General features: G+C 56.8%; 1 protein-coding gene across 2 annotated transcripts in view; it reads left to right on the top strand.

The window, feature by feature from the left end:
- gpkow (G patch domain and KOW motifs) overlaps positions 1–26,370 on the top strand; it is a 67,796-nt gene that overhangs the window by 25,423 nt on the left and 16,003 nt on the right. For both annotated transcript variants that reach the window (XM_085979016.1, XM_085979014.1), the window contains 5 exons: positions 4,826–4,958; positions 7,278–7,485; positions 12,907–13,051; positions 19,091–19,160; positions 22,477–22,562. In XM_085979016.1, coding sequence (XP_085835142.1) covers positions 4,826–4,958; positions 7,278–7,485; positions 12,907–13,051; positions 19,091–19,160; positions 22,477–22,562 — 642 coding nt within the window. The remainder of the gene's footprint in view (positions 1–4,825; positions 4,959–7,277; positions 7,486–12,906; positions 13,052–19,090; positions 19,161–22,476; positions 22,563–26,370) is intronic.

Raw genomic sequence — 26,370 nt, 5'->3', positions numbered from 1 at the left:
AGATTCACCGCCCTCTGAGTGAAGAAATTCCTCCCCATCTCGGTCCTAAATGGCCGACCCCTTATCCCGAGACTGTGACCCCTGGTTCTAGACTCTCCAGCCAGGGGGGAAACAACCTCTCAGCATCTACCCTGTCAATCCCCCCTCAGAATCTTATGTTTCAATGAGATCACCTCTCATTCTTCTAAACGCCAGAGAGTATCGGCCCAGTCTACACAATCTCTCCTTGTAGGACAATCCCCCCCATCCCGGGAATCAGTCGAGTGAACCTTCGTTGCACCGCCTCCAAGGCAAGTATATCCTTCTTTAGGTAAGGAGACCAGAACTGGGCACAGTACTCCAGGTGTGGTCTCACCAAGGCCCTGTACAATTGGAGCAAGACTTCCTCACTCTTATACTCCAACCCCCCCTTGCAAAAGTCAATGATCCCACGTCAAAGAAACCACCTATTCACCTCGGAGCCGGCACGGTGAGGCCGGAGCTCGGTGAGCGAGTGCTCACCGTACGGCTAGCTTGTGCCAGGATGGGTGTAATGGCGATGCACCGGGTGTTGCCGAGAGGGCCCTCCCTTGGCAGAGGGCTGGACACTGGTTTCTCTGCCTGAGGGTTTGTGGGGGAGGGGGGACTGGAGTCTCACTGAAAGGGCGGAGCCATCCAGGCATTATCGGCTCGCTGGCCGATCACCTTTGACCCCCCCCTCCCCCTCGAGCCGGACTTGGGCAGGCCCGGGGCCATCGCGGCCACAGTCCGCCTCCCGAAGGAGCCACTCCGGCAAGGGTGATGGCGTTATACCGGAGAAACATAGAAGATAGGAGCAGGAGTAGGCCATTCGGCCCCTCGAGCCTGTTCCGCCATTCAATGAGATCATGGCTGATCATCCAAACTCTGTCCCTGCATTCTCCCCATATCCCTTGATCCCTTTAGCCTTAAGAAATATATCTAACTCCTTCTTGAATATATTTAATGAATTGGCCTCCACTGCCTTCTGTGGTAGAGAATTCCACAGGTTCACCACTCTCTGGGTGAAGAAATTCCTCCTCATTTCTGTCCTAAATGGCTTACCCCTTATCCTTAGACTGTGACCCCTGGTTCTGGACTCCCCGACCATCGGGAACATCCTTCCTGCATCTAGTCTGTCCAGTCCTGTTAGAAATTTATAAGTTTCAATGAGATCCCCTCTCATTCTTCCAAACTCCAGCGAGTATAAGCCTAATCAACCCAATCTCTCCTCATACGTCATTCCTGCCATCCCGGGTATCAGCCTGGTGAATCTTCGCTGCACTCCCTCCATGGCAAGAACATCCTTCCTCAGATAAGGCGACCAAAAGTGCACACGATACTCAAGGTGTGGTCTCACCAAAGCCCTGTACAACTGCAGCAAGACATCCTTGTTCCTGTACTCGAACCCTCTCGCTACGAAGGCCAACATACCATTTGCCTTCTTAACCGCCTGCTGCACCTGCATGCTTACCTTCAGCGACTGGTGCACAAGGACACCCAGGTCTCGTTGCACTTCCCCTTCTCCCAATCTATTGGCGTTCAGATAATAATCTGCCTTCCTGTTTTTGCCACCAAAGTGGATAACCTCGCATTTATCCACATTATACTGCATCTGCCCAATCGCCCAACCTGTCCAAATCATACTGGAGTTTCTCGGCATCCTCCTCACAGCACACACGCCCACCCAGCTTTGTGTCGTCTGCTAACTTGGAGATATTACATCTAGTTCCCTTGTCTAGATCATTTATATATATTGTGAATAGCTGGGGTCCTAGCACCGATCCCTGCGGTACCCCACTAGTCACTGCCCGCCACTCGGAAAAAGACCCGTTTATTCCAACTCTTTGCTTCCTGTCTGCCAACCAGTTCTCTATGCAAGTCAGTACCTTACCCCCAATCCCATGTGCTTTAACTTTACACGCTAATCTCTTATGCGGGACCTTGTCGAAAGCATTCTGAAAGTCCAAATACACCAGGGGGTGGGTGAAGGTAACGGACACAAATTAGGGTTGTATTCCCTGTAAGAACATAAGAAATAGGAGCAGGAGTAGGCCAATCGGCCCCTCGAGCCTGCTCCGCCATTCAATAAGATCATGGCTGATCTGATCCTAACCGCCAATCCACTATCACAGAACCATCTCCTGAATCTAACAGAATTAGACACACGAAATAGGAGCAGGATCAGGCTCCTGGGCCCGCTCCGCTACCCACAGGGCCATGACCGATCCGAACCTAGACTCGTGTCCAAATTCCTGCCCGTTCCCCGTAACCCTTAATTCCCTTTACTTCTAGGAAACTGTCTATTTCTGTTTAAAATTTATGTAATGATGCAGCTTCTACAGCTTTTTGGGGCAGCATATTCCATGGACCTACCACCCTCTGAGTGAAGTAGTTCCTCCTCATCTCAGTTTTGAAAAAGCAGCCCCTTATTCTAAGACTATGCCCCCTAGTTCTAGTTTCACCCATCATCAGGAACATCCTCCCCGCATCCACCCGTTTAGAAGTTTAGGGGTGATTTGATCAAAGTTTTCAAGATATTAAAGGCAACAGATAGGGTAGATACTGTCGATGGGGCCGTCTTTCGGATGAGACGTTAAACCGAGGTCACGTCTGCCCTCTCGGGTGGCCGTAAAAGAAGATGTACTGGAAGAGGAGCGGGGGGGGGAGTTCTCCCCGGTGTCCTGGGGCCAATATTCATACCTCAATGAACATCACTAAAACAGAGGATCTGGTCATTTATCACATTGGCTGTTTGTGGGAGCTTGCTGTGCGCAAATTGGCTGCCGCGTTTCCTACATTACAACAGTGACTGCACTTCACAAGGACTTCATTGGCTGTGAAGAGCTTTGAGACGTCCGGTGGTCGTGAAAGGCGCTGGAGAAATGCAAGTCTTTCTTTTAAGGACAGGAACTATTTCCGCTGGTTGGGGAGTCTGGGACGAGGGGGCAGAGTCTAAAAATTAGGGCCAGACCTTTCAGGAGTGAAGTGAGGAAACACTTCGACACACAAAGGGTGGTAGAAGTTTGGAACTCTCTTCCGCAAACGGCAATTGATGCCGGGGGTCAATGGTTAATTTTAAATCGGAGATTGATAGATTTCTGTTAACCAAAGGTATTAAGGGATACGGGGTTAGGTCGCAGATCAGCCGTGACCTCATCGAATGGCGGAACAGGCTCGAGGGGGCTGAATGGCCTCCTCCTGTTCCTAATGTCACAGGCTCGAGGGGGCTGAATGGCCTCTTCCTGTTCCCAATGTAACAGGCTCGACGGGCTGAATGGCCTCCTCCTGTTCCTAATGTAACAGGCTCGAGGGGCTGAATGGCCTCCTCCTGTTCCTAATGTAACAGGCTCAAGGGCTGAATGGCCTCCTCCTGTTCCTAATGTAACAGGCTCGAGGGGACTGAATGGCCTCCTCCTGTTCCCAATGTAACAGGCTCGAGGGGCTGAACGGCCTCCTCCTGTTCCTAATGTAACAGGCTCGAGGGGCTGAATGGCCTTCTCCTGTTCCTAATGTAACAGGCTCGAGGGGCTGAATGGCCTTCTCCTGTTCCTAATGTAACAGGCTCGAGGGACTGAATGGCCTCCTCCTGTTCCTAATGTAACAGGCTCAAGGGGGCTGAATGGCCTTCTCCTGTTCCTAATGTAACAGGTTCGAGGGGGCTGAATGGCCTTCTCCTGTTCCTAATGTAACAGGCTCGAGGGACTGAATGGCCTCCTCCTGTTCCTAATGTAACAGGCTCGAGGGGGCTGAATGGCCTCCTCCTGTTCCTAATGTAACAGGCTCGAGAGGCTGAATGACCTCCTCCTGTTCCTAATGTAACAGGCTCGAGGGGCTGAATGGCCTTCTCCTGTTCCTAATGTAACAGGCTCGAGGGACTGAATGGCCTCCTCCTGTTCCTAATGTAACAGGCTCGAGGGACTGAATGGCCTCCTCCTGTTCCTAATGTAACAGGCTCAAGGGGCTGAATGGCCTCCTCCTGTTCCTAATGTCACAGACTCGAGGGACTGAATGGCCTCCTCCTGTTCCTAATGCAACAGGCTCGAGGGGCTGAATGGCCTCCTCCTGTTCCTAATGTAACAGGCTCATGGGGCTGAATGGCCTCCTCCTGTTCCTAATGTAACAGGCCCGAGGGGGCTGAATGGCCTCCTCCTGTTCCTAATGTAACAGGCTCGAGGGGGCTGAATGGCCTCCTCCTGTTCCTAATGTAACAGGCTCGAGGGGCTGAACGGCCTCCCCCTGTTACTAATGTAACAGGCCCGAGGGGGCTGAATGGCCTCCTCCTGTTCCTAATGTAACAGGCTCGAGGGGCTGAACGGCCTCCCCCTGTTACTAATGTAACAGGCTCGAGGGGCTGAACGGCCTCCCCCTGTTACTAATGTAACAGGCTCGAAGGGGGCTGAATGGCCTCCCCCTGTTCCTAATGCAACAGGCTCGAGGGGGCTGAACGGCCTCCTCCTGTTCCTATGACTTGGAATTTTTGCCATCCTGCTTAGCCGCCAGCGCGCGGTCGTGACTCCATTCCTGACACACGAGCGAGCAGCCTGAGCCCCGGGCTGACACAAAACGTAACTCCGCATTCAACGTTCCTGATGGGTGCAGAGGGAGAGAGTTGGGAGCCCCACACACGCGGCAGGAAAGGCCCAGGCTTCATCCTCGGCCTGTGCTAAGTTGGCTGATCTGGCCCTGGGACTGTCCTAATGCGGGGGGAGGGAGGGAGGGGGGGATTTAGGGAGGCTGTGGTTGTAGCCGGGACTCCGCCCCGGGGAGGATCGCTGGACTCCCTGGGCCCAGTTCTGATGGGTCCTGTCCTGTTTTTCACCCCCAGATTGAGGGGCTGGATACCGACAACGCCCGGCTCTTGGTGAAGCTGGCCCTTGGAGCCAAGGTGGTCACTGTCAGCCAGTACACGGTGCGGTTCGTCGACAGGAAGGAGTACGAGAGATACAGCAAGGACCTGAGTGAGTGCACGCACGGCCCTAAAACACACACACAGCACAGACCACACCACTTCCCCTCAACAACACTGTATCCCCCCCTAACCCCCTGACCGTACTGTCAGCTGTGGCTCAGAGGGTCTCACTCTCGCCTTCAAGGGTCGTGGATTCGAGGCCCGTAATCCAGGCCCGACGCTCCCCCGGTGCCAGAACCGAGCCTGCAATGTCGGAGGGGCAGCACTGAGGGAGGGGCAGTACTGAGGGAGCGCCGCACTGTCGGAGGGGCAGTACTGAGGGAGCGCCGCACTGTCGGAGGGGCGGTACTGAGGGAGCGCCGCACTGTCGGAGGGGCGGTACTGAGGGAGCGCCGCACTGTCGGAGGGGCGGTACTGAGGGAGCGCCGCACTGTCGGAGGGGCGGTACTGAGGGAGCGCCGCACTGTCAGAGGGGCGGTACTGAGGGAGCACCGCGCTGTCGGAGGGGCGGTACTGAGGGAGCACCGCGCTGTCGAAGGGGCGGTACTGAGGGAGCGCCACGCTGTCGGAGGGGCGGTACTGAGGGAGCGCCGCGCTGTCGGAGGGGCATTACTGAGGGAGCGCCGCACTGTGGAGGGGCAATACTGAGGGAGCGCCGCACTGTCGGAGGGGCGGTACTGAGGGAGCGCCGCACTGTGGAGGGGCAATACTGAGGGAGCGCCGCACTGTTGGAGGGGCGGTACTGAGGGAGTGCCGCACTGTCGGAGGGGCAGTACTGAGGGAGCGCCGCACTGTCGGAGGGGCGGTACTGAGGGAGCGCCGCACTGTCGTAAGGGCAATACTGAGGGAGCGCCGCACTGTCGGAGGGTCAGTAGTGAGGGAGCGCCGCACTGTCGGCGGTGCCGTCTTTTGGATGAGACGTTAAACCGAGGCCCCGTCTGCCCTCTCAGGTGGATGTAAAAGATCCCACGGCCACTATTGGAAGAAGAGCAGGGGGGAGTTCTCCCCGGTGTCCTGGGGCCAATATTTATCCCTCAACCAACATCACTAAAAAACAGATGATCCGGTCATTATCACATTGCTGTTTGCGGGAGCTTGCTGTGCACAAATTGGCTGCCGCGTTTCCCACATTACAACAGTGACCACACTTCAAAAAAAAGTACTTCATTGGCTGTAAAGAACTTTGGGACGTCTGGAGGTGGTGAAAGGAGCTGGAGAAACGCGAGTCTGTCTTTCAACACCGTACTCCCGCTCTGCACCGCACTCTCCTATATACCCCTCCCACTCTGTCTCTGCCCCCTCCCTCTCTGTCTCTGCCCCCTCCCTCTCTGTCTCTGCCCCCTCCCTCTCTGTCTCTGCCCCCTCCCTCTCTGTCTCTGACCCCCTCCCTCTCTGTCTCTGACCCCCTTCCTCTCTGCCCCCTTCCTCTCTGCCCCCTCCCTCTCTGCCCCCTCCCTCGCTGCCCCCTCCCTCGCTGCCCCCTCCCTCGCTGCCCCCCTCCCCTCGCTGCCCCCTCTCCCTCTCTGTCTTTGCCCCCTCCCTCTCTCTGCCCCCCCTCTCTCTCTGTCTTTGCCCCTCTCTCTCTCTCTCTGCCCCCCCTCTCTCTCTCTCTCTCTCTCTCTCTCTGTCTCTGCTCCCTCTCTCTCTCTCTCTGCTCCCTCTCTCTCTCTCTCTCTCTCTCTCTGCCCCCTCTCTCTCTGTCTTTGCCCCCTCCCTCTCTCTCTCTCTCTCTCTCTCTCTGCCCCCTCCCTCTCTCTCTCTGCCCCCTCTCTCTCTCTCTCTGCCCCCCTCTCTCTCTCTCTCTGCCCCCTCTCTCTCTCTGTCTCTGCCCCCCCTCTCTCTCTGTCTTTGCCCCCTCCCTCTCTCTCTCTCTCTCTCTCTCTGCCCCCTCCCTCTCTCTCTCTGCCCCCCTCTCTCTCTCTCTCTGCCCCCCCTCTCTCTCTCTCTCTCTGCCCCCTCTCTGTCTCTGCCCCCCCTCTCTGTCTTTGCCCCCTCCCTCTCCACACCCTTTTCCCCTTTGCCCACCAACCGCCCCCCCCCCCCAATACACCCTGGCTCGATCTCTTTAAGTTGAGCGCTTGTTTACCCTCCGATCTTCTGCCCTCCTCACCTCGAGCCGCTGACTGACTTTGTGGGGCACTTCCACTGGTGCAAGAATGGGGCTGTGATGGCTGAATTTCCTGCTGACTCTCATTGGGCGCAGAGAAAGGACCCCAGGACTCGCACCCCAGCAAGAGTCGGCGCCTTCAGGAGAGGAGGGCTGGTGGGTGATGATGTACCCTGGCGGGTAGCTGTCCCCCCCCTCACGAGGACATCTACCGGGCGGTGGAGGATTGCCGGCCATTCAGCATCTCCCTTAACCCAACAGGCCGCCTCAGCAAAGCCCACAAGGAGGCCCGGGAGGGGGAGGAGCGGGGGGCGGAGAGCGGAGAGCCCCCGGACCGCCAGCCCAGAGACCAGGAGGCCGAGGGGAGCAGCGGCCGGGAGAAGGGGCGAGAGGGAGGCCGGAAGGAGCGGGAGCGGGATCACCAGGAGAAGCACAGCAGGAAGAGGAAGCAGCAGGCCGATTCGGAGAGGTAAGCACTCCGTCCCCCGTCCCTCTCCCTTTCGCTGCTCTCGGCAAGGCCCAGCATTTATTGCCCATTCCCTAATCGCCCTTGAGAAGGTGGCGGTGAGCCGCCTTCTTGAACCGCTGCAGTCCCGTGTGGTGAAGGTGCTCCCACAGCGCTGTTAGGGAGGGAGTTCCAGGATTTTGACCCAGCGACGATGAAGGAACGGCCGATATATTTCCAAGTCAGGATGGTGTGTGACTTGGAGGGGAACTTGGAGGTGGTGGTGTTCCCATGCGCCTGCTGCCCTTGTCCTTCTAGGTGGAAGGGGTCGTGGGTTTGGGAGGTGCTGCCGAAGAAGCCTTGGCGAGTTGCTGCAATGCATCTTGTAGATGGTGCACACTGCAGCCACGGTGCACCGGTGGTGGAGGGAGTGAATGTTTAAGGTGGTGGACGGGGTGCCGATCAAGCGGGCTGCTTTGTCCTGGATGGTGTCGAGCTTCTCGAGTGTTGTTGGAGCTGCAACTCATCCAGGCAAGTGGAGAGTATTCCATCACATTCCTGACTTGTGCCTTGTAGATGGTTGAGAGGCACCAACTGGTGGTGGGGCACGGGTTCTGTGGCTGCCCCACTGGACGGCGGCTCCTGATGTGGACCTTTACCCCAGCACGAGCCAATGGCTTCAGGAGAGGGGAGTGGGGGGGTGGGGTGGGATGGGACGGGGGGAGAGAGAGAGAACACTGGACCCTCCTGGCTCACGATGCGTTAGCTAATCTCACCTGATGTGGTACAGAGTCCCACACAGCATGGCTTCTCCCCCAATCCCACCATCTCACCACATGGGGAGGAGGTGGGGTTGAGGGATATGGGGAGAAGGTGGGTGGGGTTGAGGGATTTGGGGAGAAGGTGGGTAGGTGGGGTTGATGGAGATGGGGAGAAGGTGGGTGTGTGGGGTTGAGGGATATGGGGAGAAGGTGGGTAGGTGGGGTTGAGGGATATGGGGAGAAGGTGGGTGGGTGGGGTTGAGGGATATGGGGAGAAGGTGGGTGGGGTTGAGGGATTTGGGGAGAAGGTGGGTAGGTGGGGTTGATGGAGATGGGGAGAAGGTGGGTGGGTGGGGTTGAGGGATATGGGGAGAAGGTGGTTGGGTGGGGTTGAAGGATATGGGGAGAAGGTGGGTAGGTGGGGTTGAGGGATATGGGGAGAAGGTGGGTGGGGTTGAGGGATATGGGGAGAAGGTGGGTGGGTGGGGTTGAGGGATATGGGGAGAAGGTAGGTGGGTGGGGTTGAGGGATATGGGGAGAAGGTGGGTGGGTGGGGTTGAGGGAGATGGGGAGAAGGTGGGTGGTTGGGGTTGAGGGAGATGGGGAGAAGGTGGGTGGGTGGGGTTGAGGGAGATGGGGAGTGGGTGGGTGAGGTTGAGGGAGATGGGGAGAAGGTGGATGGGTGGGGTTGAGGGAGATGGGGAGAAGGTGGGTGGGGTTGAGGGAGATGGGGAGAAGGTGGGTGGGTGGGGTTGAGGGAGATGGGGAGAAGGTGGGTGGGTGGGGTTGAGGGAGATGGGGAGAAGGTGGGTGGGTGGGGTTGAGGGAGATGGGGAGAAGGTGGGTGGGTGGGGTTGAGGGAGATGGGGAGAAGGTGGGTGGGTGAGGTTGAGGGAGATGGGGAGAAGGTGGGTGGGGTTGAGGGAGATGGGGAGAAGGTGGGTGGGTGGGGTTGAGGGAGATGGGGAGAAGGTGGGTGGGTGGGGTTGAGGGAGATGGGGAGAAGGTGGGTGGGTGGGGTTGAGGGAGATGGGGAGAAGGTGGGTGGGTGGGGTTGAGGGAGATGGGGAGAAGGTGGGTGGGTGAGGTTGGGGGATATGGAGAGAAGGTGGGTGGGTGAGGTTGGGGGATATGGAGAGAAGGTGGGTGGGTGAGGTTGGGGGAGATGGGGAGAAGGTGGGTGGGTGGGGTTGGGGGACTGGGAGGGGGTGGGGGTTAGGGAGGGTGGGAGGAGTTGGGGGATAGGGAGGGCGGGAGGGGTTGGGGTTAGTGAGGGTGGGTGGGGGTTAGGGAGGGGGGGTCGGGGTGTGGGTTAGGGAGGGTGGGTCAGGGTGGGGTGAGGGAGGGTGTGTCGGGTTAGGGAGGGTGGGTCGGGGTAGGGGTTAGGGAGGGTGGGTCGGGGTAGGGGTTAGGGAGGGTGGGTCAGGGTGGGGTGAGGGAGGGTGTGTCGGGGTAGGGGTTAGGGAGGGTGGGTCGGGGTAGGGGTTAGGGAGGGTGGGTCGGGGTAGGGGTTAGGGAGGGTGGGTCGGGGTAGGGGTTAGGGAGGGTGGGTCGGGGTGTCGGTTAGGGAGGGTGTGTCAGGGTGTGGGTTAGGGAGGGTGGGTCGGGGTGGGGGTGAGGGAGGGTGGGTCGGGGTGGGGTGAGGGAGGGTGTGTCGGGGTAGGGGTTAGGGAGGGTGGGTTGGGGTGTCGGTTAGGGAGGGTGGGTCAGGGTAGGGGATTGGGAGGAGCCAGGGTTAGTGAGGGTGGGTCGGGGTGCAGGATAGGGAGGGTGGGTCGGGGTGGGGGATAGGGAGGGCGGTTGCGGTTGAATGTGAGGGAGTGTCGGAGGGATTGGTCTGTATTAAGGAGGTTGGGTTTGTTGGGTCTGACCCTGGGGGTGAGGGAGTGTCGGAGGGATTGGTCTGTATTAAGGGGGTTGGGTTTGTTGGGTCTGACGGTGAGGGTGAGGGAGTGTCGGAGGGATTGGTCTGTATTAAGGGGGTTGGGTTTGTTGGGTCTGACCCTGGGGGTGAGGGAGTGTCGGAGGGATTGGTCTGTATTAAGGGGGTTGGGTTTGTTGGGTCTGACCCTGGGGGTGAGGGAGTGTCGGAGGGATTGGTCTGTATTAAGGAGGTTGGGTTTGTTGGGTCTGACCCTGGGGGTGAGGGAGTGTCGGAGGGAGTGGTCTGTATTAAGGAGGTTGGGTTTGTTGGGTCTGACCCTGGGGGTGAGGGAGTGTCGGAGGGATTGGTCTGTATTAAGGGGGTTGGGTTTGTTGGGACTGACCCTGGGGGTGAGGGAGTGTCGGAGGGATTGGTCTGTATTAAGGGGGTTGGGTTTGTTGGGACTGACGCTGAGGGTGAGGGAGTGTCGGAGGGATTGGTCTGTATTAAGGAGGTTGGGTTTGTTGGGTCTGACCCTGGGGGTGAGGGAGTGTCGGAGGGATTGGTCTGTATTAAGGAGGTTGGGTTTGTTGGGACTGACCCTGGGGGTGAGGGAGTGTCGGAGGGATTGGTCTGTATTAAGGGGGTTGGGTTTGTTGGGTCTGACCCTGGGGGGTGAGGGAGTGTCGGAGGGATTGGTCTGTATTAAGGAGGTTGGGTTTGTTGGGTCTGACCCTGGGGTGAGGGAGTGTCGGAGGGAGTGGTCTGTATTAAGGAGGTTGGGTTTGTTGGGACTGACCCTGGGGGTGAGGGAGTGTCGGAGGGATTGGTCTGTATTAAGGGGGTTGGGTTTGTTGGGTCTGACCCTGGGGGTGAGGGAGTGTCGGAGGGATTGGTCTGTATTAAGGAGGTTGGGTTTGTTGGGTCTGACCCTGGGGGTGAGGGAGTGTCGGAGGGATTGGTCTGTATTAAGGAGGTTGGGTTTGTTGGGTCTGACCCTGGGGGTGAGGGAGTGTCGGAGGGATTGGTCTGTATTAAGGAGGTTGGGTTTGTTGGGTCTGACGGTGTGGGTGAGGGAGTGTCGGAGGGATTGGTCTGTATTAAGGGGGTTGGGTTTGTTGGGTCTGACCCTGGGGGTGAGGGAGTGTCGGAGGGATTGGTCTGTATTAAGGGGGTTGGGTTTGTTGGGTCTGACCCTGGGGGTGAGGGAGTGTCGGAGGGATTGGTCTGTATTAAGGAGGTTGGGTTTGTTGGGACTGACCCTGGGGGTGAGGGAGTGTCGGAGGGATTGGTCTGTATTAAGGAGGTTGGGTTTGTTGGGTCTGACGGTGAGGGTGAGGGAGTGTCGGAGGGATTGGTCTGTATTAAGGGGGTTGGGTTTGTTGGGACTGACCCTGAGGGTGAGGGAGTGTCGGAGGGATTGGTCTGTATTAAGGAGGTTGGGTTTGTTGGGACTGACCCTGGGGGTGAGGGAGTGTCGGAGGGATTGGTCTGTATTAAGGGGGTTGGGTTTGTTGGGTCTGACCCTGGGGGTGAGGGAGTGTCGGAGGGATTGGTCTGTATTAAGGAGGTTGGGTTTGTTGGGTCTGACGGTGAGGGTGAGGGAGTGTCGGAGGGATTGGTCTGTATTAAGGAGGTTGGGTTTGTTGGGTCTGACCCTGGGGGTGAGGGAGTGTCGGAGGGATTGGTCTGTATTAAGGAGGTTGGGTTTGTTGGGTCTGACGGTGAGGGTGAGGGAGTGTCGGAGGGATTGGTCTGTATTAAGGAGGTTGGGTTTGTTGGGTCTGACCCTGGGGGTGAGGGAGTGTCGGAGGGATTGGTCTGTATTAAGGGGGTTGGGTTTGTTGGGTCTGACCCTGGGGGTGAGGGAGTGTCGGAGGGATTGGTCTGTATTAAGGAGGTTGGGTTTGTTGGGTCTGACCCTGGGGGTGAGGGAGTGTCGGAGGGATTGGTCTGTATTAAGGAGGTTGGGTTTGTTGGGACTGACCCTGGGGGTGAGGGAGTGTCGGAGAGATTGGTCTGTATTAAGGGGGTTGGGTTTGTTGGGACTGACCCTGAGGGTGAGGGAGTGTCGGAGGGATTGGTCTGTATTAAGGAGGTTGGGTTTGTTGGGTCTGACGGTGGGGGTGAGGGAGTGTCGGAGGGATTGGTCTGTATTAAGGGGGTTGGGTTTGTTGGGTCTGACGGTGGGGGTGAGGGAGTGTCGGAGGGATTGGTCTGTATTAAGGGGGTTGGGTTTGTTGGGTCTGACGGTGAGGGTGAGGGAGTGTCGGAGGGATTGGTCTGTATTAAGGGGGTTGGGTTTGTTGGGTCTGACCCTGGGGGTGAGGGAGTGTTGGAGGGATTGGTCTGTATTAAGGAGGTTGGGTTTGTTGGGTCTGACCCTGGGGGTGAGGGAGTGTCGGAGGGATTGGTCTGTATTAAGGAGGTTGGGTTTGTTGGGACTGACCTTGGGGGTGAGGGAGTGTCGGAGGGATTGGTCTGTATTAAGGGGGTTGGGTTTGTTGGGTCTGACCCTGGGGGTGAGGGAGTGTCGGAGGGATTGGTCTGTATTAAGGGGGTTGGGTTTGTTGGGACTGACCCTGAGGGTGAGGGAGTGTCGGAGGGATTGGTCTGTATTAAGGGGGTTGGGTTTGTTGGGTCTGACCCTGGGGGTGAGGGAGTGTCGGAGGGATTGGTCTGTATTAAGGGGGTTGGGTTTGTTGGGTCTTACCCTGGGGGTGAGGGAGTGTCGGAGGGATTGGTCTGTATTAAGGAGGTTGGGTTTGTTGGGACTGACGCCCTCTCCCTGATCCTGAGAATTGTTCTCCGTTCACTCAGGGACGTACACCACAGCAAGGAGCCCAAGAGTGCGAATGGGTCGAGCCAGGCGCCAGCGACTCGGGACTCGTGCTGGCTGAGGACCGACCTCCTCACTCGCTTCATCGACAAACGTTACAAAGGAGGAAAGTACTACAACTCGAAGGTGAGGCCCCGGCACCTGGCACCGCGGGTCAGACTGGGACCTGTAGCTCGCCCCGTCCTCCCTGGCTCTGTGGGAAACGCACTCCCCGGCCTCTGCTGATCTCACCCGGTGCGGGGCTCACACCAGCAGTGCAGCAGGATTATTCATCCGATTTACTAGTTCGAACCTTGAGCATTGAAACAACCACAGTCATAGAGTTATACAGCACAGAAAGAGGCCCTTCGGCCCATCGTGTCTGCGCCGTCCATCAATCCCTGTCCAGTCTAATCCCATTTTCCAGCATTTGGTCCATAGCCTTGTATGCAATGGCATTTCAAGTGCTCATCCAAATGCTTCTTGAATGTTGTGAGGGTTCCTGCCTCTACCACCCTTTCAGTCAGTGAGTTCCAGACTCCAACCACCCTCTGGGTGAAAAAGTTTTTCCTCAAATCCCCTCTAAACCTCCTGCCCCTTACCCTGAATCTATGCCCCCTTGTTATTGACCCCCCTACTAAGGGGAAAAGTTCCTCTTTATCTACCCTATCTATGCCCCTCATCATTTTGTACACCTCAATCAGGTCCCCCCTCAGCCTTCTTTGCTCCAAGGAAAACAACCCCAGCCTGTTTAGTCTTTCTTCATAGCTGAGGCGCTCCATCCCAGGTAACATCCTGGTGAATCTTCTCTGCACCCTCTCCAGAGCAATCACATCCTTCCTATAGTGAGGCGACCAGAACTGCACACAGTACTCCAGCTGTGGCCTCACCAGCGTTTTGTACAGCTCCATCATAACCTCCCTGCTCTTATATTCTATGCCTCGGCTAATGAAGGCAAGTATCCCATATGCCTTTTTAACCACCTTATCTACCTGTTCCGCTGCCTTTAGGGATCTATGTACATGTACACCAAGGTCCCTCTGACCCTCTGTGCTTCCTAGGGCCCTACCACTCATTGTGTATTCCCTTGCCTTATTTGTCCGTCCAAAATGCATCACCTTGCACTTTTCAGGGTTAAATTCCATTTGCCACTTTTCCGCCCATCTGACCAACCCGTTTATATCGTCCTGTAGCCTGAGGCTTTCCTCCTCGCAATTTACCACCCCACCAATTTTCGTGTCATCTGCGAACTTACTGATCATACCTTTTACATTCTCATCCAAATCATTTATGTAGATCACAAACAGCAAGGGACCCAGCACCGATCCCTGAGGTACCCCACTGGACACAGGCTTCCAGTCACAAAAGCAACCTTCGACCATCACCCTCTGCCTCCTGCCACTCAGCCAGTTTAGGATCCAACGCGCCAAGGCACCCTGGATCCCATGGGCTCTTACCTTCTTGACCAGTCTCCTATGCGGGACTTTGTCAAAAGCTTTACTGAAGTCCATGTAAACCACATCCACAGCATTTCCCTCATCCACACACCTAGTCACCCCCTCGAAAAATTCAATCAGATTGGTCAGACATGATTTACCCTTGACAAAGCCACGCTGACTATCCCCGATTAATCCTTGCCTTTCCAAGTGGAGACTAATTTTGTCCCTCAGAATTTTTTCCAATAATTTCCCTACCACAGATGTTAGGCTCACTGGCCTGTAATTCCCTGGTTTATCCCTGCTACCCTTCTTGAATAATGGTACTACGTTAGCTGTTCTCCAGTCCTCTGGTACATCCCCTGTGGCCAGAGAGGTTCTGAAAATTTGTGTCAGAGCCCCTGCAATCTCCTCCTTTGCCTCACACAACAGCCTGGGATACATCTCGTCCGGGCCTGGGGATTTATCCACTTTTTGGCCTGCTAAAACCGCTAGTACCTCCTCCCTCTCGATGCTAATATGTTCAAGTATGTCACAGTCCCCTTGCCCGATTTCTATGTCTACATCGTCTTTCTCCATAGTGAACACAGATGCAAAAAATTCATTTAAAACCCCGCCTACATCATCTGGCTCTACACACAGATTGCCACTTTGGTCCCTAATGGGCCCTACCCTTTCCCTGGTTATCCTCTTGCCCTTAATATACTTATAAAACATCTTAGGATTTTCCTTTATTTTGCTCGCCAGTGTTATTTCATGGCCCCTCCTCGCTCTCCTAATTTCTTTTTTAAGTATGCCCCTGCACTTTTTATACTTCTCTAGGGCTTCCTCCGTCTTTAGTCTTTTGTAACTGCCAAAAGCCCCCCTTTTTTTCCTAATGCATTTTTGTATATCCCTTGTCATCCAAGGTTCCCTTTGCTTGTTGGTCCCACCCTTGACCTTTACAGGAACATGTTGGCGTGGTACTCTCTCTATTTCCCTTCTGAAAGTCTCCCACTGCTTTGATGTGGATTTTCCTATAAGTAGCTGCTCCCAGTCCACTTTGGCCAGATCCTGCCTTATCATATTAAAATCGGCCTCCCCCCAATTTAGAACCCTTATTTCCGGGCCGTCTTTGTCTTTTTCCATGACCACCTTAAATCTCACCGTATTATGGTCACTGTCGCCAAAATGCTCTCCTACTGACACTTCCACCACTTGCCCGGCTACATTCCCTAGAATTAGGCCCAGTACCGCCCCCTCTCTTGTAGGACTTTCTACATGTTGGCTCAAAAAGCTCTCCTGGATGCACTTTAAGAATTCTGCACCCTCTAAGACTTTCACACTCTGACCATCCCAATTAATATTGGGGAAGTTGAAATCCCCCACTATTATTACCCTATTATTTTCACACTTCTCTGAGATTTGCCTACATATCTGTTCCTCTATCTCCCCCTGACTGTTTGGGGGCCGATAGTACGCTCCCAGCAAAGTGCTTGCCCCCTTTTTGTTTTTAAGTTCTACCCATATGGCCTCATTAGAGGAACCCGCTAATATATCATCCCTCCTTACAGCAGTAATTGACTCCTTAATTAATATTGCAACACCCCCTCCCCTTTTACACCCCCCTCTGTCTCGCCTGAAGATTCTATACCCCGGAATATTGAGCTGCCAGTCCTGACCCTCCCTCAACCATGTCTCCGTGATAGCAACAATATCATACTCCCATGTGTTCAACAACAACTTCAGTTCATCCACCTTATTTGCAAGACTCCTTGCATTAAAATAAATGCCTTCCAGCCTTGCCATATTCCCTTTTGCCTTCACATATTTGCCCTGCCTTCCCAGCTGACTTGTTTTTTCTTCCGTATTTGGCTGTAAATCACCCCCTACTATAGCTCCACTCTGTATCCCATCCCCCTGCCAAGTTAGTTTAAACCCCCCCCAGCAGTGCTAGCAAACCTCCCCGCAAGGATATTGGTCCCTCTCTGGTTCAGGTGTAAACCGTCCGACTTGTACAAGTCCCACCTTTCCCAGAAGCAGACCCAGTGATCCAGGAAACTAAAGCCCTCCCTCCTGCACCATCCCTTTAGCCACGCATTCATCTGTTCTATCTTCCTATTCCTATACTCACTAGCACATGGCACCGGGAGTAATCCAGAGATTACAACCTTTGAGGTCCTGCTCTTTAATCTTCTACCTAGCTCCCTAAATTCTTGCTGCAGGACCTCATCCCTCTTTTTACCTATGTTGTTGGTACCAATGTGGACCACGACCTCTGGCTGTTCACCCTCCCCCTCCAGAATGCCCTGCAGCCGCTCAGTGACATCCTTGACCCTGGCACCAGGGAGGCAACAAACCATCCTGGATTCACGTCTACGGCCACAGAAACGCCTATCTGTTCCCCTTACTATAGAATCCCCTACCACTATTGCTCTCCCACTCTTTTTCCTCCCTTCCTGGGCAGCAGGAGCACCCCCAGTGCCAGGAAGTTGGCTGCTGCTGCCTTCCTCTGGTGAGTCATCCCCCTCAACAGTATCCAAATCGGTATACCTGTTTGAGAGGGGAATGGCCACAGGGGTCTCCTGCACTACCTGCCTGCTTCTATTGCTCCGCCTGGTGGTCACCCATTTCCTTTCTTCCTGTGCAGCCCTTACCTGCGGTGTGACTAACTCACTAAACGTGTTATCCACGACCCTCTCAGCATCGTGAATGCTCCACAACCCATCCACCCGCAGCTCCAGCGCTGCAATGCGGTCTGCTAGTAGCCGCAGCTGGATGCATTTCCGGCACACGTGGTCATCAGGGGCACCGGCAGTGTCCCTGAATTCCCACATAGAGCAAGAGGAGCATAACACGGGGCTGGGCTCTCCTGGCATGACTTACCCTTTAATTAATTTAAATTAATTCACTATCACCAATTAAAGATAGCTCTAAGGCGCTTGTATGGTCTACCAACAGTCCCTGCTACACCAGAAAAGACCCCAGTAACTATAAACTACAGAGTTAAAGTTTAAAAAAGAGAAATACTCACCAACCAATCACTTATCTGCTCCCTGGTGATGTCACACTCTGGTTACTTTTTACCTCTCTCCCCGCTGCTGAGTTGGTATGCCTCACCTTGCTCCCTGCTCTGAACTGGTCGGGCCTCGGTACTCGCGCCGGTTTTTATACCGGGCTCGCCTCGCTGCTCCCTGCTCCGAACTGGTCTGGCCTCGGTACTCGCGCCGGTTTTTATACCGGGCTCGCCTCGCTGCTCCCTGCTCCGAACTGGTCTGGCCTCGGTACTCGCGCCGGTTTTTATACCGGGCTCGCCTCGCTGCTCCCTGCTTCGAACTAGTCTGGCCTCGGTACTCGCGCCGGTTTTTATACCGGGCTCGCCTCGCTGCTCCCTGCTCCGAACTGGTCTGGCCTCGGTACTCGCGCCAGTTTTTATACCGGGCTCGCCTCGCTGCTCCCTGCTCCGTATGGACCTTTACTCTGTATCTAACCCGTGCTGTACCTGCCCTGGGAGTGTTTGATGGGACAGTGTAGAGGGAGCTTTAGTCTGTATCTAACCCATCCTGTACCTGCCCTGGGAGTGTTTGATGGGACAGTGTAGAGGGAGCTTTACTCTGTATCTAACCCGTGCTGTACCTGCCCTGGGAGTGTTTGATGGGACAGTGTAGAGGGAGCTTTACTCTGTATCTAACCCATCCTGTACCTGCCCTGGGAGTGTTTGATGGGACAGTGTAGAGGGAGCTTTACTCTGTATCTAACCCGTGCTGTACCTGCCCTGGGAGTGTTTTATGGGGACAGTGTAGAGGGAGCTTTACTCTGTATCTAACCCGTGCTGTACCTGCCCTGGGAGTGTTTGATGGGACAGTGTAGAGGGAGCTTTACTCTGTATCTAACCCGTGCTGCACCTGCCCTGGGAGTGTTTGATGGGACAGTGTAGAGGGAGCTTTACTCTGTATCTAACCCGTGCTGTACCTGCCCTGGGAGTGTTTGATGGGGCAGTGTAGAGGGAGCTTTACTCTGTATCGAACCCGTGCTGTACCTGCCCTGGGAGTGTTTGATGGGGACAGTGTAGAGGGAGCTTTACTCTGTATCTAACCCGTGCTGTACCTGCCCTGGGAGTGTTTGATGGGACAGTGTAGAGGGAGCTTTACTCTGTATCTAACCCCGTGCTGTACCTGCCCTGGGAGTGTTTGATGGGGACAGTGTAGAGGGAGCTTTACTCTGTATCTAACCCGTGCTGTACCTGCCCTGGGAGTGTTTGATGGGACAGTGTCGAGGGAGCTTTACTCTGTATCTAACCCGTGCTGTACCTGCCCTGGGAGTGTTTGATGGGACAGTGTAGAGGGAGCTTCACTCTGTATCTAACCTGTGCTGTACCTGCCCTGGGAGTGTCTGATGGGACAGTGTAGAGGGAGCTTTACTCTGTATCTAACCCGTGCTGTACCTGCCCTGGGAGTGTTTGATGGGGACAGTGTAGAGGGAGCTTTACTCTGTATCTAACCCCGTGCTGTACCTGCCCTGGGAGTGTTTGATGGGGCAGTGTAGAGGGAGCTTTACTCTGTATCTAACCCGTGCTGTACCTGCCCTGGGAGTGTTTGATGGGACAGTGTAGAGGGAGCTTTACTCTGTATCTAACCCGTGCTGACAGCTGGTCTCTCCGATGGAATAAGTTCCATTCCCCAGCACTGACATCCCTCACTAAATTTACAACAGGAGTTTAAAAAGATCTCGGTTGCGAATTCCCTGGGACTGACCATCTTCTCTTCTCCAGGTAACCATTGAGGATGTTCTCAGCTACGATACCTGTGTGTGCCGGACTGAGGAAGGCCGGCTTCTAGAAGGTAGAGCTTCCGTCTCCGCTCCTCTTGTCACTTGCGCAGATTCAATTGCCGACCGGGACCGGCACAGCACCTGGGTAGTTCCTCACTGAGGGCGATGGGATGGGAGTAAACACCATGGGCGGGGGGGACGAGAAATTTTACATGGAATTTGCTGCACTGTCGGAGGGACGGTACTGAGGGAGCACCGCACTGTCGGAGGGGCAGTACTGAGGGAGCGTCGCACTGTCGGAGGGGCGGTACTGAGGGAGCGCCGCACTGTCGGAGGGGCGGTACTGAGGGAGCGCCGCACTGTCGGAGGGGCGGTACTGAGGGAGCGGTGCACTGTCAGAGAGGCGGTACTGAGGGAGCACTGCACTGTCGGAGGGGCAGTACTGAGGGAGCGCCGCACTGTCGGAGGGGCAGTACTGAGGGAGCGTCACACTGTCGGAGGGGCGGTACTGAGGGAGCGCCGCACTGTCGGAGGGGCAGTACTGAGGGAGCGTCACACTGTCGGAGGGGCGGTACTGAGGGAGCGCCGCACTGTCGGAGGGACGGTACTGAGGGAGCGCCGCACTGTCGGAGGGGCGGTACTGAGGGAGCGGTGCACTGTCAGAGAGGCGGTACTGAGGGAGCACTGCACTGTCGGAGGGGCAGTACTGAGGGAGCGCCGCACTGTCGGAGGGGCAGTACTGAGGGAGCGTCACACTGTCGGAGGGGCGGTACTGAGGGAGCGCCGCACTGTCGGAGGGGCAGTAATGAGGGAGCGTCACACTGTCAGAGAGGCGGTACTGAGGGAGCACTGCACTGTCGGAGGGGCAGTACTGAGGGAGCCCCGCACTGTCGGAGGGGCAGTACTGAGGGAGCGCCGCACTGTCGGAGGGGCGGTACTGAGGGAGCGCCGCACTGTCGGAGGGGCGGTACTGAGGGAGCGGTGCACTGTCAGAGAGGCGGTACTGAGGGAGCACTGCACTGTCGGAGGGGCAGTACTGAGGGAGCCCCGCACTGTCGGAGGGGCGGTACTGAGGGAGCGTCACACTGTCAGAGAGGCGGTACTGAGGGAGCGCCGCACTGTCGGAGGGGCGGTACTGAGGGAGCGCCGCACTGTCGGAGGGGCAGTACTGAGGGAGCGCCGCACTGTCGGAGGGGCGGTACTGAGGGAGCGCCGCACTGTCGGAGGGGCGGTACTGAGGGAGCGGTGCACTGTCAGAGAGGCGGTACTGAGGGAGCGCCGCACTGTCGGAGGGGCGGTACTGAGGAAGCGTCACACTGTCGGAGGGGCGGTACTGAGGGAGCGCCGCACTGTCGGAGGGGCGGTACTGAGGGAGCGCCGCACTGTCGGAGGGGCGGTACTGAGGGAGCGGTGCACTGTCGGAGGGGCGGTACTGAGGGAGCGCCGCACTGTCGGAGGGGCAGTACTGAGGGAGCGCCGCACTGTCGGGGGGGCGGTACTGAGGGAACGCCGCACTGTCGGAGGGGCAGTACTGAGGGAGCGCCGCACTGTCGGAGGGGCGGTACTGAGGGAGCGCCGCACTGTCGGAGGGGCAGTACTGAGGGAGCACCGCACTGTCGGGGGGGCGGTACTGAGGGAACGTCGCACTATCGGAGGGGCAGTACTGAGGGAGCGCCGCACTGTCGGAGGGGCGGTACTGAGGGAGCGCCGCACTGTCGGAGGGGCGGTACTGAGGGAGCGCTGCACTGTCGGAGGGGTGGTACTGAGGGAGCGCCGCACTGTCGGAGGGGCAGTACTGAGGGAGCGCCGCACTGTCGGAGGGGCAGTACTGAGGGAGCGCCGCACTGTCGGAGGGGCGGTACTGAGGGAGCGCCGCACTGTCGGAGGGGCGGTACTGAGGGAGCGCCGCACTGTCGGAGGGGCGGTACTGAGGGAGCGCCGGAGGGGCAGTACCGAGGGAGCGCCGCACTGTCGGAGGGGCAGTACTGAGGGAGCGCCGCACTGTCGGAGGGGCGGTACTGAGGCAGCGCCGCACTGTCGGAGGGGCAGTACTGAGGGAGCGCCGCACTGTCGGAGGGCCGGTACTGAGGGAGCGCCGCACTGTCGGAGGGGCGGTAGTGAGGGAGCGCCGCACTGTCGGGGGGGCGGTACTGAGGGAGCGCCGCACTGTCGGAGGGGCGGTACTGAGGGAGCGCCGCACTGTCGGAGGGGCAGTACTGAGGGAGCGCCGCACTGTCGGAGGGGCGGTACTGAGGGAGCGCCGCACTGTCGGAGGGACGGTACTGAGGGAGCGCCGCACTGTCGGAGGGGCAGTACTGAGGGAGCGCCGCACTGTCGGAGGGGCGGTACTGAGGGAGCGCCGCACTGTCGGAGGGGCGGTACTGAGGGAGCGCCGCACTGTCGGAGGGGCAGTACTGAGGGAGCGCCGCACTGTCGGGGGGGCGGTACTGAGGGAACGCCGCACTGTCGGAGGGGCAGTACTGAGGGAGCGCCGCACTGTCGGAGGGGCGGTACTGAGGGAGCGCCGCACTGTCGGAGGGGCAGTACTGAGGGAGCACCGCACTGTCGGGGGGGCGGTACTGAGGGAACGTCGCACTATCGGAGGGGCAGTACTGAGGGAGCGCCGCACTGTCGGAGGGGCGGTACTGAGGGAGCGCCGCACTGTCGGAGGGGCGGTACTGAGGGAGCGCCGCACTGTCGGAGGGGTGGTACTGAGGGAGCGCCGCACTGTCGGAGGGGCAGTACTGAGGGAGCGCCGCACTGTCGGAGGGGCAGTACTGAGGGAGCGCCGCACTGTCGGAGGGGCAGTACTGAGGGATTAGAAGTATATAACATTTTACAGCACAGAAACAGGCCATTCGGCCCCTCTGCTCCGTGCCGGTGTTTCTGCTCCACACCAGCCTCCTCCCACCCCTCTTCATCTCACCCTATCACCATATCCTTCCATTCCTTTCTCCCTCATGTGTTTATCCAGATTCCCCTTAAATAGATCGACGCTATTCGCCTCGACCACTCCCTGTGGTGGCGAGTTCCACATTCTAAAGTGGGGCAGACGAAGATTTGCCAAGGGCTGCGTTGAGAGGACAGAAGACGGGGCACGTTCTACTCTGGGGAGAAGCGATGGAGGGGGCGGGGGGTTCTACCTCCCTGACTCTCCTCGTTCCACAGTCAAAGCCGTGCGGGCTGCTGCTTTGGAGCCCGTTGACCGCGGGTAAACAATTCAGAATGGGAATCTCCAATGTAAACAGTTCCTCGTCACGCTGCAGTTGCGGGCCACGGCCACTAGCTGGCGTGTTGGCGCCGCTGTATTCTCCTGACGCGCGGGGAGCAACGACAAAGGAAATCTAGTTTTAACAAGTGTTTTACTTTCCCCTCCTCTGCCCCCAGGAATCAAGCAGTCCATGCTGGAGACGGTAATTCCCAAGAGGGATTCCGATCACGTAATGGTTGTACTCGGTCGGCACAAGGGAGAGGTGAGTAAAAGCACGAGAGCACCCGCCCTTTACTATCCCACCCAGTCTGATCCCACTCTCCCCCTCACTCCCCGTACCCTTTAATATCCCACCCAGTCTAATCCCACTCTCCCCCTCACTCCCCGCACCCTTTAATATCCCACCCAGTCTAATCCCACTCTCCCCCTCACTCCCCGCACCCTTTAATATCCCACCCAGTCTAATCCCACTCTCCCCCTCACTCCCCACACCCTATAATATCCCACCCAGTCTAATCCTGCTCTCCCCCTCCCCGCACCCTTTAATATCCCACCCAGTCTAATCCCACTCTCCCCCTCACTCCCCGTACCCTTTAATATCCCACCCAGTCTAATCCCACTCTCCCCTCACTCCCCGCACCCTTTAATATCCCACCCAGTCTAATCCCACTCTCCCCCTCCCCTTTAATATCCCACCCAGTCTAATCCTGCTCTCCCCCTCACTCCCCGCACCCTTTAATATCCCACCCAGTCTAATCCCACTCTCCCCCTCACTCCCCGTACCCTTTAATATCCCACCCAGTCTAATCCCACTCTCCCCTCACTCCCCGCACCCTTTAATATCCCACCCAGTCTAATCCCACTCTCCCCCTCACTCCCCACACCCTTTAATATCCCACCCAGTCTAATCCCACTCTCCCCCTCACTCCCCGTACCCTTTAATATCCCACCCAGTCTAATCCCACTCTCCCCCTCACTCCCCGCACCCTTTAATATCCCACCCACTCTAATCCCACTCTCCCCCTCACTCCCCGCACCCCTTAATATCCCACCCAGTCTAACCCCACTCTCCCCCTCACTCCCCGCACCCTTTAATATCCCACCCAGTCTAATCCCACTCTCCCCTCACTCCCCGCACCCTTTAATATCCCATCCAGTCTAATCCCACTCTCCCCCTCACTCCCCGCACCCTTTAATATCCCACCCAGTCTAATCCCACTCTCCCCTCACTCCCCATACCCTTTAATATCCCACCCAGTCTAATCCCACTCTCCCCCTCACTCCCCGCACCCTTTAATATCCCACCCAGTCTAATCCCACTCTCCCCCTCACTCCCCGTACCCTTTAATATCCCACCCAGTCTAATCCCACTCTCCCCCTCACTCCCCGCACCCTTTAATATCCCACCCAGTCTAATCCCACTCTCCCCCTCACTCCCCACACCCTTTAATATCCCACCCAGTCTAATCCCACTCTCCCCCTCACTCCCCGTACCCTTTAATATCCCACCCAGTCTAATCCCACTCTCCCCCTCACTCCCCGCACCCTTTAATATCCCACCCAGTCTAATCCCACTCTCCCCCTCACTCCCCGCACCCTTTAATATCCCACCCACTCTAATCCCACTCTCCCCCTCACTCCCCGCACCCTTTAATATCCCACCCAGTCTAATCCCACTCTCCCCCTCACTCCCCGCACCCTTTAATATCCCACCCAGTCTAATCCCACTCTCCCCTCACTCCCCGCACCCTTTAATATCTCACCCAGTCTAATCCCACTCTCCCCCTCACTCCCCGTACCCTTTAATATCCCACCCAGTCTAATCCCACTCTCCCCTCACTCCCCGCACCCTTTAATATCCCACCCATTCTAATCCCACTCTCTCCCTCACTCCCCGCACCCTTTAATATCCCACCCAGTCTAATCCCACTCTCCCCCTCCCCGCACCCTTTAATATCCCACCCAGTCTAATCCCACTCTCCCCTCACTCCCCGCACCCTTTAATATCCCACCCAGTCTAAACCCACTCTCCCCCTCACTCCCCGCACCCTTTAATATCCCACCCAGTCTAATCCCACTCTCCCCCTCACTCCCCGCACCCTTTAATATCCCACCCAGTCTAATCCCACTCTCCCCCTCACTCCCCGTACCCTTTAATATCCCACCCAGTCTAATCCCACTCTCCCCCTCACTCCCCGCACCCTTTAATATCCCACCCAGTCTAATCCCACTCTCGCCCTCACTCCCTGTACCCTTTAATATCCCACCCAGTCTAATCCCACTCTCCCCTCACTCCCCGCACCCTTTAATATCCCACCCAGTCTAATCCCACTCTCCCCCCTCACTCCCCGCACCATTTAATATCCCACCCAGTCTAATCCCACTCTCCCCCTCACTCCCCGCACCCTTAAATATCCCACCCAGTCTAATCCCACTCTCTCCCTCACTCCCCGCACCCTTTAATATCCCACCCAGTCTAAACCCACTCTCCCCCTCACTCCCCGTACCCTTTAATATCCCATCCAGTCTAATCCCAGTCTCCCCCTCACTCCCCGCGCCCTTTAATATCCCACCCAGTCTAATCCCACTGTCCCCCTCACTCCCCGTACCCTTTAATATCCCACCCAGTCTAATCCCACTCTCCCCCTCACTCCCCGTACCCTTTAATATCCCACCCAGTCTAACCCCACTGTCCCCCTCACTCCCCGTACCCTTTAATATCCCACCCAGTCTAATCCCACTCTCCCCCTCACTCCCCGCACCCTTTAATATCCCACCCAGTCTAATCCCACTCTCCCCCTCACTCCCCGTACCCTTTAATATCCCACCCAGTCTAATCCCACTCTCCCCCTCACTCCCCGTACCCTTTAATATCCCACCCAGTCTAATCCCACTCTCCCCTCACTCCCTGCACCCTTTAATATCCCACCCAGTCTAATCCCACTCTCCCCTCACTCCCCGCACCCGTTAATATCCCACCCAGTCTAATCCCACTCTCCCCCTCACTCCCCGTACCCTTTAATATCCCACCCAGTCTAATCCCACTCTCCCCCTCACTCCCCGTACCCTTTAATATCCCACCCAGTCTAACCCCACTCTCCCCCTCACTCCCCGCACCCTTTAATATCCCACCCAGTCTAATCCCACTCTCCCCTCACTCCCCGTACCCTTTAATATCCCACCCAGTCTAATCCCACTCATGCCCCCTCACTCCCCGCACCCTTTAATATCCCACCCAGTCTAATCCCACTCTCCCTCACTCCCCGTACCCTTTAATATCCCACCCAGTCTAATCCCACTCTCCCCCTCACTCCCCGTACCCTTTAATATCCCACCCAGTCTAATCCCACTCTCCCCCTCACTCCCCGTACCCTTTAATATCCCACCCAGTCTAATCCCACTCTCCCCCTCACTCCCCGTGCCCTTTAATATCCCACCCAGTCTAATCCCACTCTCCCCCTCACTCCCCGCACCCTTTAATATCCCACCCACTCTAATCCCACTCTCCCCCTCACTCCCCGTACCCTGTAATATCCCACCCAGTCTAATCCCACTCTCCCCCCTCACTCCCCGCACCCTTTAATATCCCACCCAGTCTAACCCCACTCTCCCCCTCACTCCCCACACCCTTTAATATCCCACCCAGTCTAATCCCACTCTCCCCTCACTCCCCGTACCCTTGAATATCCCACCCAGTCTAATCCCACTCTCCCCTCACTCCCCGTACCCTTTAATATCCCACCCAGTCTAATCCCACTCTCCCCCTCACTCCCCGCACCCTTTAATATCCCACCCAGTCTAAACCCACTCTCCCCCTCACTCCCCACACCCTTTAATATCCCACCCAGTCTAATCCCACTCTCCCCCTCACTCCCCGCACCTTTTAATATCCCACCCAGTCTAATCCCACTCTCCCCCTCACTCCCGGTACCCTTTAATATCCCACCCAGTCTAATCCCACTCTCCCCTCACTCCCCGCACCCTTTAATATCCCACCCAGTCTAATCCCACTCTCCCCCTCACTCCCCGCACCATTTAATATCCCACCCAGTCTAATCCCACTCTCCCCC

Source organism: Somniosus microcephalus, unplaced genomic scaffold (assembly GCF_052327205.1).
Source record: "Somniosus microcephalus isolate GS21.2 unplaced genomic scaffold, FLI_Smic_1.0 unresolved_chr7, whole genome shotgun sequence".
NCBI classification, from domain to species: Eukaryota; Metazoa; Chordata; class Chondrichthyes; order Squaliformes; family Somniosidae; genus Somniosus; species Somniosus microcephalus.
This window is presented reverse-complemented; position numbering and strand designations above follow the sequence as displayed.